The 14,261-nt window shown below is 40.9% G+C and overlaps 1 protein-coding gene across 4 annotated transcripts; it reads right to left on the bottom strand.

Moving 5' to 3' along the window:
* Positions 1-4,533: 4,533 nt before the first annotated feature.
* LOC105037653 (uncharacterized) lies at positions 4,534-6,265 on the bottom strand. 4 transcript variants are annotated; one of them, XR_012135028.1, is made up of 5 exons: positions 6,057-6,265; positions 5,541-5,851; positions 5,257-5,415; positions 4,869-5,017; positions 4,534-4,707 (listed from the first exon to the last, which is right to left on the bottom strand). XR_012135028.1 is itself a non-coding variant. In XM_010913294.3 (5 exons), exons 1-4 carry the CDS (start codon positions 6,070-6,072, stop codon positions 4,914-4,916), a joined length of 660 nt encoding a protein of 219 aa, XP_010911596.2. In that variant the 5' UTR covers positions 6,073-6,265; the 3' UTR covers positions 4,534-4,707; positions 4,869-4,913. The 4 variants fall into 4 exon arrangements, 3 of the variants coding, with proteins under 3 accessions (XP_010911596.2, XP_010911597.2, XP_073101051.1); XM_010913294.3 differs by having other exon boundaries at positions 4,869-5,087; XM_010913295.4 differs by having other exon boundaries at positions 4,869-5,066.
* Between the last annotated feature and the right edge of the window lie 7,996 nt (positions 6,266-14,261).

Genomic DNA, 14,261 nt, shown 5'->3' with positions numbered 1-14,261 from the left:
TGAACGTTTAGGTCATGTATCCAAGTCTACATTGCTCAAAATTCTAAATATCAATATCTCTATTATAGATTCTTTACCTTGTGAAGTTTATCCTTTGTCAAAACAGCAGCATTTACCTTTTTCAATTAGTATAATTTTTAGTAAAACTGTGTTTGAATTGATACATGTAGGCTTATGGGGCCCATATCATATTCATACAATCACTGGAGCAAGATTTGTTTTAACCATTGTAGATGACTTTAGTAGAACAACTTGGGCTTACCTAATGAGAGATAAAACCCAAACTCTATCTCGCCTCACTATGTTTTCGAATTTAACAGAAACACAATTCCAAAAATGAGTGCAATTCATTCGCATGGATAATGGCTCGAAATTCATTAATGCCTCTTGCCAATCTATGTTCCAAGATCGAGGGATCCTTCACCAAAAATCTTATCCTCATACACCTCAACAAAATGGGGTAGTTGAGAGAAAGCACAAGCATATGTTGCAGGTAGCTTGAGCACTCTTATTTCACTCCCATCTTCCTAAACAATTTTGGGGTGAGACTATACTTACAACTGTCTACTTAATAAATGGATTACCTATCATAGTTTTAAATTGAAAAATACCTTTCGAAGTTTTGTATCACAAATTATCAGATTATCGACACTTTAGAGTTTTTGGTTGTTTATATTTTGCCACTAATACTAAGCCACACAAAAAAAAAATTGAACCACAAGCTACAAAATGTCTATTTCTTGGATATGCATATGCACACAAAGCATATAAAGTCTATAATATCAATTCACACTCAGTGTTTGTGTCAAGAGATGTAGTCTTTCACGAGTCCATTTTTTCTTATAAAAGTGAGACTTTCATTTCATCATCTAGTCAATCTCCTTCATCCACAATTCTTATACCCATCATACCTATCACTGGACAAAATGATTTTTCTATCCCTATTTTCAATATCCCAGTTGAGTATCCACCCCCATCATCTCATCAAGAGGCATGTCCTACACCACCTATTGCACCTCCTGTTGCACCTCTTCGTAGAAGTACTAGGACTATCTCAAAACCAGCTTGGCTACAAGATTTTGTAGCACAAATTACACATGACAATTCTTTGCCAATAGCTTTACCTCCTAATCAAGATGGTTCTGCAGGTACATCTTTTTCCTATAACTAATTCATTTCTGCTCCTACCTTTAATCATGATTATCTTGCTTTTATTACTAATGTATCTAGTGTCAAGGAACCATCTTCTTATCATCAAGCTAAGGATGATATCCAGTGGGTTCAAGCCATGAATCAAGAATTGGATGCTCTCGAGCGCAATAATACATGGCAGTTGATAGAACTTCCAGCAGAAAAAAGACCCATAGCTTCGAAGTGGGTATATCGTATAAAGTACAAGCTGGCGGCATAGTGGATAGATTCAAAGCTTGACTGGTAGCCAAGGACTATAATCAGATTGAAGGAATTGATTATGTGGACAGTTTTTCACCAGTTGCAAAAATAGTTACGGTGCGTATCTTTCTCGCCATTGCTTCAGCTAAACAATGGTCCATTCATCAGATTGATATCAACAATGCATACCTTTATGATTTCATTGACGAAGATCTTTATATGATACCACCAGAGGGTAATACAAAGACATGCAATGGCCAAGTGTGTAAGCTTATTAAATCTCTTTATGGGTTGAAACAAACAAGACGTCAATAGAACAAACAGTTTACAAGCAAACTCAAAGAGTTTGATTTCACTCAGTCATCTTCTGATCATTGTCTATTCATCAAATCCTCTGGAGATGATTTTCAAGCTCTTCTTATTTATGTTGATGACGTCCTCATCACTGGTACGAATGAGCATTGCATTCTCTCCACTAAGAAGTTTCTTGATGTGGAGTTCACCATTAAAGACATGGGATATGCTAAATACTTCATGGGTATTGAGCTTGCTCGATTATCAGAAGATTTATTTATCAGCCAACATAAGTACATACTTGACATGCTGCAAGACGTTGGGCTTTCTAATGCTAAACCTGTCCCTTTTTCTATGGCAAAAGCTCTTCGTTTGTCACCGGATATGGGAGATTTAATGCTGGACTCAAAAAAGTATCGAAAAGTTGTTGAAAAAATGTTATACTTAAGTCTGACTAGACCAGATATTACGTACTCTGTTCAACAACTCAGTCAATTCCTTCAATCACCAAGGATTCCTCATTGGCAAGCTGTTGTTCAAGTTCTCAAATATTTACGAGGATGTCCTTCCAAGGGGTTGTTTTGTCCAGCAGCATCATCCTTCGAGCTCCAAGCTTATTGCGATGCTGACTGGACAGCATGTCCAACAAGCCGCAGATCAATCATGAGATTTTGCATTTTTTTGGGCTCTACTCTTATCTCGTGGAAATCAAAGAAACAAATGATCATAAGTCATTCTTCAACCGAGGCAGAATACAGAAGAATGGTTGGCACAACTTGTGAGATCAAGTGGATTTCATTTCTTCTTCAAGATTTTTAGATTTTCCTCCACACTCACATTCCATTACATTACGACAATCAAGCTGCCATTCACATCAGTAACAACCCAACATTCCATGAACGTACAAAACATATTGACATAGATTGTCATATTGTTCGGGATCATATAAACAGTGGGTTTCTTCAAACTATTCACACTCCATCTCATCTTCAATTGGCAGATGTATTCACTAAGTCTTTATCTGCTGCTGCCTTTACATTCATTTTGTCCAAGCTGGGTCTGGTTGATCTTCACCAGTCTCCAGCTTGAGGGAGGGATGAAGATGTGTTAGCTGTTATCCAGTTGGGCCAAAGCTATTATCCAGCTGGGCCAAAAGTTGTTATCCAATTGGGCCAAAGCTGTTATCCAGCTGGTTTGTTATATATGTTTTCCAGCTGGCATTTTGTCAGGTGTCTTCTTTTGTTTTTGAATTTAAGATCATTTTTTCCCCATCTGTACATATGAACCCTTTTATCAGTTTTTTCAATTCAGAGAAATGAGAAGATAATTTTTTTCTCTGTTTGCCCTGTTTACAGATCCAATCTTTAAGAATAAACGAACAAATGAATGGACAAACAAATGAATGAACAAATGAGTGGATAAAATAAGAATTGAGTTAGAGATCATGAGACATACTGAATTCTGACTGCAGGAATCCTGAGATTACCTTCTCTTTTGTGGATGAGAACTGCAGTCAAGAATAATAAAAAAAAAAGGCTTTGAAATCATGGGCAAATGAAAACTACTCACAGGCTGATAGCATATTAGCATGTCCATCCTACTCTTAGGCTCTGCATGCTGAATTGGCTTGGACTGAGATCTCAAATTATTCAAAAAAGGACAGTACAATCAAATGCTATATTGGAATTACAATTATTCTTTTATTGTCCGAGAAAAGTGTAGAATACGCGCCTCAAGCCTTGATTATTTTTTATATTAATTTATTAACAGCCTCATGTTGGAAACGTAGAGCATTAGAGTCCATGGACCCGTCTCTTGCTGAGTCTGCTCAACTAGACCAACTCCAGGATCTTCTTTCCTTGGTCCGTCCTTCCACCAATCCTAATGTGCCAGTATGGAAGCCTTGTAGTGATGGTACTTTCAGTGTGGGCTCCTACTACTGATTTATCAACTGGGGTGGGACTTTCTACAGAATCATCTGGATGGCTCTTGTGCCTGATAAGGTTAAGACTTTTATATGGTTGGCCCTGAAGAATAAGCTCCATACAAGGGAGAACTTGGCAAAGAGAGGATGGAGGATTAGCTCTGGTTGCCTGTTGTGTGGTTGTCGCTTGGAGTTTGTTTCCTACCTCTTCATCGGATGCCCTTTAGTTAGAGCAGTGTGGGGTCCCATCCTATCTTGTCTCAGTGCTAGGAGCTTGCCTCTTAATCTTTTGAGCTTTTGGACCTCATGGAGGAAAATATATATATATATATATATATATATATATATTTGTAACCCCAAAAAAAAAAAAAGAAGATGTGATCAGCTTTTTATGGCTCGCACATTTGGCATGAAAGGAGCGGTCGGATTTTTTCTCAAAGGAAGACCTCTGCCTCCTCTGTGCAGTTCAGGGCACTCCATTCCTTCTCAATGTGGGGTAATCTTTGCTGAGACAGCTCCTTTGATAGCCATAAGGTGGGCTCCGACTTGTTGTCTTCACTCCCTATGTAATTTCGGTCCATGTAATCATCCCTGATTTTCTTCCACCTATTATCCTCTCCTCTGTATCTTGTTGTTTGTAAATCTAATTTAATAAATTACGAGAAAGAAACATTCTTCCCCAAGCTTCTTCCAAAAAAAAAAAAAAACTTAATAGACTTAGTGAACCTTCCGGTACGCAAAATTGATTTCCCACGAAAAGATAGCCATTCATGAGCATATAATCACCATTTTTCCCATCATTCAACTCTTTCAAAACTTCAGAGAAGGAAGGATGAGCTGCATGGTGTTCCAGTAAGAGATTAAAGCCAATAAACTCATAAGAAAGAGTGGTACTTAACAAGCTGTATTTATGGCTCAAAGCATCAGCTAACTTGTCAGAAGAACTTTATTTATGATTCAAGACAAAATAAACAGGAGGCACATTCTACATTTCGAAGATACAACTTACTAAGAAAGTCTAACCAACACATTAAATGACTCCAAAGACTCTTAATTAACCTTCCCTTGACTTCAGTCAGTGGTTGGTTCATATGACCCTGCATCAAGAGGCAAACAGTCACAGAGGTTAGCACCAAAAATGAAGCAGGGGACCATCTCTTGCCCCCCCAGGAAAAAATCGCCACTACTAGTTCCAGGAAACATGTCATCATTAGCTAGAAAAACATATGAGAACAAGGGTTAAGAGCCTTGATCATACCTGGCCTTAAAAGCCTTAAGGTTATCGAAAGGTTTATTCGTTCAGTCATATACCGTCTCGTGGCAAATGCACAGACCTTGGCATGGACCGCTGAGGGCTTGAATTCTTATCCACATCCATGCGATTCCCATCTAAATCACCTTTTGTGCCTGCATTCTTTGAGAGTTGGAGTTGCTTATCTGATTGGCTGGCCTGAATCTTGGTGCTCGACATAAAAACCTTCCAAAATTAAAAAAAAAAAAAAAAAAAATATATATATATATATATATATATATATAATAAAATAAAAAAAATATGATTTGTTTTCTGTTTTTTAAGATCAAGGAATGCAGAATGTCTTATAAACAATGCAACAAATCACAGTAATTTTTCTTTTTTTTTTTGTCACCTGAGGACATTCGTCGACTTTCAAATTCAGGATTTTCTCAATAATCTTTGACAAAGATGCAGCATTTGACATGGGAGACTGATGGCTTGAACCCTTGTCTGAACTGTTCTTGGATGCTTGGCATGCGTTACTCTTTTTGCTCAGCGAAGCAACATATGACTGCAAGTGAGTCGCACAAATTAAAATAAATAAATAGAAAAATGAATTTCTAAAAAAGTACAAAGAAAAGGAGGAATGGGAAATGTCTTACAGACTGAACATGTAAACAATCAATTCTGTCTCACCTGAAGACGTTTTACTATATCATCCTTCGTCTTCTCATCAGAGGCAGACTTGTAGCTTCTGAGTAGATCGATTACTGTCTTGTCTTGAATTATCCATCGACGTCCATCTGACTCGTCGACAATATGAAGCTCCTCTGTTTCAGTGGAGCTTCCATCTAACTTGGGCGCCTTATGCGCTCCAGATTTCACTCCAGGTTTCACTTCAGGAACGGGCAAGGGTGTTGCTGGACGCTTAACAGTGGTTTCCTCATCAGGTCCCCTGAGAATTCTGTTGCCAGGACTAACAGGATCTCCTCGAAGGTTGGGTTTTTCTGATATATAGAAGCAATACATTTCTTAATATGAATTTAATGGTGTAGGAGTATGAAATGATAAAATGAACGAGAATACTTGATATATATATATATTGTGCAATATTGATTCTTGGAATTATAACGTTAGAAGGAATTCATAAGAAGTTTAAACTTGGAGAGCTCATTTGGCCTGATCAACAGGCATCAACTCCACTCCACTAACCTTTCCGGTGTGCCATGCCGAGCTCGATCTCCCACCAATATCGATGGTGCACTGCCAATACATATATCGGTCTCTATCCACTCTCCCGTCCCTCTCCCCTCCCCTGGGGAGAGGGAGAATCCTCTTCCCCAGGGGAGAGACAGGCGTTCCCCTCCCCCCTCCCTGAGGGGAGGGAAGAATTTTTGGTCACGAGTAGGACAAAGTATCTGCCAACCTCAACTTAAAAAAAAAAAAAAAATGATACAACAAAAGGATATCAAGTCAAAGAGGATGGTCCCACTATCGTGAAATGGATCGCTCGCTGTCGTCAGATGGATCAAAATAGGTTTTATGGCCCAATGGTTCAGATTTCTTCCACAAGATTCTTGCATTCGTTGCTTGAAGATGTTGCTAAATGCGGATTATATCAAGATTAGCCATTCATACGGAGAAACCCATCAACCAACCGATCTGCCTGCTGCGATGCCCGATGGAGCGGTATTTCCTTTCTTGTCTCTTTTTCCGCCCTTTGTCCGTATGGCATCTCTAGGCGACAATGGCCGTTGGGACATGGATTAGCCTAGTCGATGTGGGACAATGACATATGCGGTTTTGATTGTGTCTATCGGCACGAATTTTCTCCTCCCGGTGTGGTGACTTTAAACTGCATAGAATAATATATATATAGATGGGCCAAGGCGTAGTTGTGGACCCATTGATGGTTGGGAAACTTGTCCACAGAATATAGCATGGCAAAAAGGGGGTGCTTTGAGGGATTCCATTGATGAGAGGTGGGGAAGCTCAAGAGGCACCGACATTCAATATCTCATTAGATAAAAGGAGATAAGCACAGCTATTGCAGATACTTGATTTGCTTGGGTGATATATAGGCCATGGTGAACCTCCTTCTACGTCTTAGATGTATCTATCTAGTAACAATGTATAAGACTTACACTATATAAAACTCATACAAAGTCCTTATCTTCGTATTCACAATTTAATGCGAACGAGATATCTCTTATTGTCTCCAAGTTCACATGTTTTTGGAGCTTTTCATTAGGGTTTCATACCTTGAAACTCCTAGTTGCTCTGGATAGGGATTGTGTTGTTTCATATGTCATGCCCCCAACATCTGGTTTGGCCATGCAGTATGGCTGCATGAACTTTAAAGTGATGTCCTAGAGATTATGTAAGGCCTTAAGATCCAATACAACCTTAATATCCATAAATTATAATGGTCTGATTTCATAACAATTAGAAAAAATTACATAATTATAAATTTAATTTCTTTAGTCATCCGATTAGGTATCAACGACCTTTATCTATTCATCTATTCATCCATGAACCCAAACCATAGCAAATTATGAACATCTTGTAACTCTGAAAAAGAAAAAAAGAAGGGGTTGTGAGCTTTACAGTCCAGTAAGAATTTCATCACATATACACCAATATAATAATACAATTCAAAAATAATGAATGATTAATTATCAATGAAAAATTATAAGTCATAATATTTTATATCAGATATACATTATAACTCAATAGTTATATAAATATATATATCACGAATTATATATTATCACAAATCTATCATAAATATCATATGTATATTTATACGACTTATCATTTATATTTTATTAACATTTTTTAAATCAATCATTGTCTTTTAGTTTGGAATATTAATAATCATTGTCATGCTTCGATCTGTGATTGACAAACCATAAATCATATTTCGATCCATGGTGACAATTTATAATAACTGTACGTACTTTGGTCCATAGTGTGACAAATCAGAATATCCGTGCTTCGACTGAAGGTAGTGAATCAAGATATCTGCTCTTTGGCCTGCAGTGGTAAACCAAGATATCTGTGTTTTAGTCTATAATGGCAAACCAGAGTGTCATGATTTGGTCCATGACTGCAATCCAAGATATTACGATTCAGTCCATGACCAGCAGTCCACATCATGTATATCTAAACTTCTTTTTTTTTTATAATCTCACGTCGAATTATTGCAATTAATTGTTCAGTAACATAGGTCTGCGTGCTTGATTTATGATGATGATACGATCATACAGTTAATTAACAGAAATATACAATAAATCAGATCTCATATACTCACAAATTTTTCTATTTATTTATTTGAAATCAGGATAACAACTTATATAATTAACTCAGATCATATTATAAGTCATAAATGTTACTTACCATGCACATATCAACCAAATTTGTGCTAGATCATTTTATTAGGATTCTTTGAGACCTAATTAACCCAAAATAAGTAAATAACAAACAAATCCAATTAAAGCTATGATCATAATTCCAAAATAATTCTAAAATTTTCTATAAATTTTAAATTTCAAATTTTCTTATTCGTAGTTTCTACAACAGAACTGGCTATCACTACAATATCACTCCTCTTTTCTTTCTTTCTTCCTATATTATTTACTTTCTTTTGATTCCATCATAGGAAATCCCTATAACCCTATAACTCCATTACATAGGATTTCGACATGTTTATTAGTCTCTACAATAGTTACTTTTTTTTTTTCCAATTTCAGAAGAGGAAGAAATAGGATAGCCTAGTGGTGGGAAGAAACTATTAGGGAGTTGGAAGAAAAACTAAAAATTTTCCTTCCCTCTAAGATTTTTTAAAAGTTTTGTTATGATTTAATCCCACATTGGAAAGAAACAACCTCTTCTTGATGCTTATCTACCTTCGTTCCTTGTCTACCTCTGTTTGGATCAAGGAGGGAAGTAGATTTTACACTACACACATGTATGCTACCTCGCTCAGCTCACACACGCACACCACGCCACGCATGATGGTATGATGATTTTATTTTTTTTATTATTCCAATTTTTTATCACTTTATTTCAAAAAAACATCACTAATTATTTTAAATCATTGCTGCCATAACGGTCAACGCGATGTTTATTTTGATTAGATGAATGTATCTCTCTTTGATCGAACATATCCCATCATGGTCAACTGGTCAAAGCATCTTTGTGTTCATGTCTTTTCCTAATCTATATAAGATTTCGAGTTCGGATAACATGGGGCATTGGAAAAAGCAGCAATCGTATCCTTTTCTTGAAGTCATCTCTCTTTCCTGCTTCATCTCTTTAGTATTTAAACACTTTTTCACTTTTGTTTAATTTGCTAAATTTTGAAAATTTGTCAATTCTTTTCATAGTCGTGCTCCAAGAGGATATTTTAATCGTATCTTAGGATAGAATTTCTGATAAATATTAGAACAAGATTTGAAAATTTGTCTTAAGATAATGATTATATACTTTTAGATTTTCTCCTTCATCTGCATCGTAATTTAACAAGCTAATCCAACCAGATTCTTAGTAAGTCAAATTTTTTTATCTTATCTTTATCATATTATTTCAATAAATCTGAAGTTTATCAAAACTATAATTTAAACACTTCTCTATTTGATAAAACTCTCGAGGATTCCTCAAACAGAAATAAGGTAAGGGCCATGCTTTCTTTCAATAGATTATGCCCTCCCAGTCTTCCTTCATCTTCATCTTTATTTTTTATTTTTTATTTTTTTTCTTCTTTACTTTTTCTATTCTTATTCCATATAAACACGTGGAAAATAGGAGTTGGCCCTCCACCTAGCCATCACTTGTGGCACAGCCGCCGGCTGCTAGCCGCCTTGGGAAAGGAGATGACAACGCCCTAAGCCAAACTCCTTTGTAAAGTTCTTTCAAGAGAAAGAAATCAAAGAGAAGGGGACAAAAGGCTTTCCTAGTGTGAGGAGGAAAAGGAGACTATTGAAAAGCCCCAAATGTGATGGAAGGAGAGGGACTAAATGCGTAGGAGGAGAGGGATCTGATCATGGGAGGGAGAAGAGGCAAAAGAGGGAGATAGAGAGCATAGGATTGACTGAGCGAGAAAATATAAGTGAGAGAAAGAGAGAGAAAGAACGAGATAGAGAGCGAGGGAGCACCGGTTGCGATGTGGGAGAAATAGCGGAGCATGATGGAGACCGGTGGGTCAAGATGGGGAAGAATGAAGAATGGGTTCTTCTTCTTCTTCTTCTTTCTCATTCAATTTTTTCTTCCTTTCGCACGAGAACGTTGCTTTTCTTGCCTTCCGAAGCGAGGCACGTGGTGCCTCCGCAATTTCTCTCCCCATGCGATGGCTCCGCTTTAAAGCATGCCTCGTGGGGCTCTGGGCCAATCATTGGTGTGGGTTTCACATCCATCGATCCTCCTTAAATTTTATCCAATGAAATAAGGCTTGATACAGAAGTTGCAATAAGTATAATTTGTACTTTTCAATTTTCTATCCTAACGAGAGAAGTGGTAGTAGAATCAATCATGATCATCCACAAAAACAAAAATCCATCTTCTTGCATTAGCATACAATAAATTTTTACATACGAATCACCGATCTCAAAATTTATGGCTATGATATCATACAGAATGATATAATTTTAGATGTCGATGAAATGCATTATTGAGAATCTACAACATGCACTTATTAGTTTAAACAATAATAGTAAAAAAATAAAAATCTAAATAATGAGTTTGGCACCTTCTCATATATTTACCGAAAAAAATGTCCCCTCCTCTCTCCAACTAAATGGTGTAACGTCACCATCACAAACTCTAATACATAGAGTCTGAGGCTCAAGTTAACCAACATAGACCTATATATTTATCAAAAAAAAAAAAAAAAAACAACATAGACCAGAACTAAAAGAGAGAGAACTATTTTAAAGATCAAAAATCTATGTCATTGTGGAGTTGGAGTTTGTGATGACCGGAACAACAGATGCTAGGGGGTTGTCTGTCGTATGTGATTGATATATTAAAAAGCTATTTGTTAGTACCTCTAAATTCCATTACGATTGGATGCTAGGAATGCAAGCGCCTCCGTCAAGGGATGCCAATAAAGCAATTACAGTCTTTTTTTGCCCCTTTTTTTTTTTTGTGTGAAAGATAAACTGAACCAGTAAGCTACAAAGTCAGAAAATGTTTTGGGTTGGTACAAGGATGATGTTCTCTCGAGGCAGGTTGCTTTTAACTTTATAACATTGCGTGATCAGAGAAATATTCAATTTAATAGTCATTAATTTGATAGTTTAAAAATCTTGTGATCTAATTGAGGAGGAGGAACTTTTACAACCGACTCAACTTGAATCTTTCAAAAAAAATTAAAAAAAATTATAAAAATAGAGCTTAAGTCTTATTTTTTTCATCGATTCTTCACAATTTATGATATATATAGTTTCTATTTATAATAGTAAGATTTGCCTATATAAAATTCAGATCGGATTTCTATTTTTAGTTTCTAGAAGGCTTATGTTTGCATAATTTGGGTTAAATTTTTTTTCTTAATTCTATTTGGACTAGATCAAAAAAAATTGATTTATAAATAATCATTAACAATACTGTTGCGGCCAATCCCCTCGTCGCCTGGTCGCCGGGAACGAGCGCCTGCAAAAGAAGTCCGCACTGACCGGAGATGGCTCCGACGGAGACCCTCCGCTTCCGCCCTCGCAATATCTGCGTCGGCCTGAGCGGTGAACAGACTTTCTTCGGCCTTAGCGAGGTTCCCGAGGCTTACTCGGAGCTGCTCGCATTCGGCCCTGAGCTCCTTATCGAAGCTGTCCCTCTCGTGACGCAGCCGACGAATGGTTCGGGACTTCTTCTTGGCGTCGTCACGGGCCGACTGCAGCTCGGACTCCAAAGTCGCCAAGACGCCTGTGAGTCAGGAGACCTCATCAGTGAGACGAGAGATCTTCCCCTCAAGTCGGGCCTCCCGGTCGACCGACTGCTGCAGCTGGTCGACCAGTATGACTTTGTCGGCTTCGACAGCCGCGGCCTTGTCTTTCCAAGCCGCACGAATGTCGCCGAATTTTTGATATCCGGCCTCCAGCTCGGATATATTATAAACCAGCTGCACAAAACAAAGCCGACCGTCAGAAGACCGAACTTACAGCAAACGGTAGTGAGAACAGAGAGAAAGAAGACTTACCCGGATCATAGTCGGGTAGAATGAAGACAGCATGTCGGAGACACACTGATTCTTCATCGCCTCGACGTCGGCTGGGAGAAGGAGCGCCTGGCATAGCCTCCTGGCCAAGTCGTGGTTGGCCAGGGCTGACACTCTGTCGGGCAGTGGAGAGTCGGTCGACGCCCCACCACCGGCCGACCTTCCTTCATCACCGGGCGCCATCGGGGCCTTCCCTCGGGCGGACATCCTGGCCCTGATGTCGGAGAAGGATGGCATGCTTGAGCCCGACCGAGTATCCCCCGAAGGTGCGGCAGTGGTAGACGCGGGTTGCTCGGGCTCGCGTGCCTCCTCCTCCCGATCCTCCTCCGTCGGCTGAGCAGCCGGCACGTCATCGATCGATCCCTCAGCCGCCCTTCCTTCGAGCGAGGCTGCCCCCTCGGCCGATGGTCCCTCGGACGGGACTTCGACGAACACCGTCGGCACCAACAGCGTGATAACGGGCTCCGCCTCTACCCCAGCCGGCTCGCTCGGTGGAGCCACTTGAGGCCTCTTAGGAGGCCACGATGGTCCGGCCCCTTGCGCCGGTCTCTTCTGCACGGCATACTGCCGAACGTTGGCCGCTGTCAGTCTCCCCCTCGGCGGCATATCTGCAGACGACGATAGATGGTCAGCACCCAAAAAGAAAGGAAGAAAGAAAGGAGGGGGAAAACAGAAAGCGAACCTAAGCGAGAGACCGGACAGAGACCGGCGTCGTACAGGGCCTGCTCGATGACGAGCTCCCTCTGCTTTGGCACCAAAATATCTTTTAGGCGGTGGAAGTCTTCCCGATCCCCAACTTCCACCCGACTGTTCTTGTTCGGATGGGTTCGGGGGTTCTCCCAACGGGCAGGGAACCCCCAAGGAATGGAAGAAGAGACAACAAAGAATTGGTTCTTCCATCCATGAATGGACGATGGAAGACCGATGATGAAAGAAAGCCCCTTCTGAGGGTTAAAGTACCACTACCCTCGGGCTTTAGGATGGGGTCGGAGGATAAAAAATGCTCGGAAGAGCGAGATCTGAGGGATGGTCGGCAAAAGCCGACACAGTAGGGCAAAACTGACTATTAGCCGAACCGAGTTCGGCACAAGTTGTGCCGGACATAGTCCGTAATAGTCAAGGACGTTCCGGATAAACTCCGAGACCGAGAAGCGAAGTCCGGCCCGGAGGTCCTCGACGTAGAAGGCCACCTGGCCCTCGGGCGGACTGTTGACCCGACCGTTGGCACCAGGGGCGAACAGCCGAAATTGCTCCGGGATACAATATTGCTCCCGGAGCCGATCGACGTTCGGCCCCGAAAGTGAAGAGACCTCCACCTCCGGGGTCGACCGAGGATCGTCAGTCGGGTCCCCTGACCGACCTCCTCTTGAAGATGTTCTAGTCATGGACCAGAACAAAGAGCAGAAAGTGGGAAGAAGACGGGCTACGACGGCAGGCCCCTGGGAAAAGAAAAGGGACCTCCAAAGGGGGGGAGAAACAGAGACGGTTACCTGGAGCTGGGGACCGCACGGGCAGAGTCTCGACAGTAAATGGGGAAAGTGGAAATCTGAACGCAGGCGACCATGTATATATAGTGCCCCCCGACGGCAGATATGGAAGTACGACCAACGAGGAACTCCCAGATCGCGCCATGTGGCGACATCCGGACCATCTTCCAGCCCGACGGTTCGACGCACCCATCCTCAGATCGAGCCACGTCACCTCCATCCGCTCAAATGGATCCGGCCCAATGGCCACCTGCCATGTGGCGAGGAGGCCGTGACGTTTCGCATCCCCGAAGGGGCGGCGGGAACGATGGTTTCCGTTCCCAACGTGGCAGGACGTCTGACATCGACAGGATGTCTGACACCGACAGGACGTCTGACACCGACGGGACATCTGACATCGATAGGACGTCTGACACCGACGAATCGCCTAGCACTCATGAGACGCCTGACACCGGATCAGCCAGCGGTGCGGTTGTCAGATTCGGGACTTAATGCGATGGGAATCCACTTTTTTCGCCCGATGCTGCCGCCCATACAAAGACATTGGCCAGCGCACCATCCGACTCAGGAGTGGAGGGGGGCAACTGTTGGGGTATACCGACCGACCCCACTCACGCCGACTCATCATCGGGCCTACATGACCGACGCCCGACTCTGCCGATCGACGACAGCCATCGCCGACCGATCGAATATGCATCGATCGGGCAGACCCTCTTCGCT

Source organism: Elaeis guineensis, chromosome 10 (genome assembly GCF_000442705.2).
Source record: "Elaeis guineensis isolate ETL-2024a chromosome 10, EG11, whole genome shotgun sequence".
In the NCBI taxonomy this organism is placed as follows: Eukaryota; Viridiplantae; Streptophyta; class Magnoliopsida; order Arecales; family Arecaceae; genus Elaeis; species Elaeis guineensis.
This window is presented reverse-complemented; position numbering and strand designations above follow the sequence as displayed.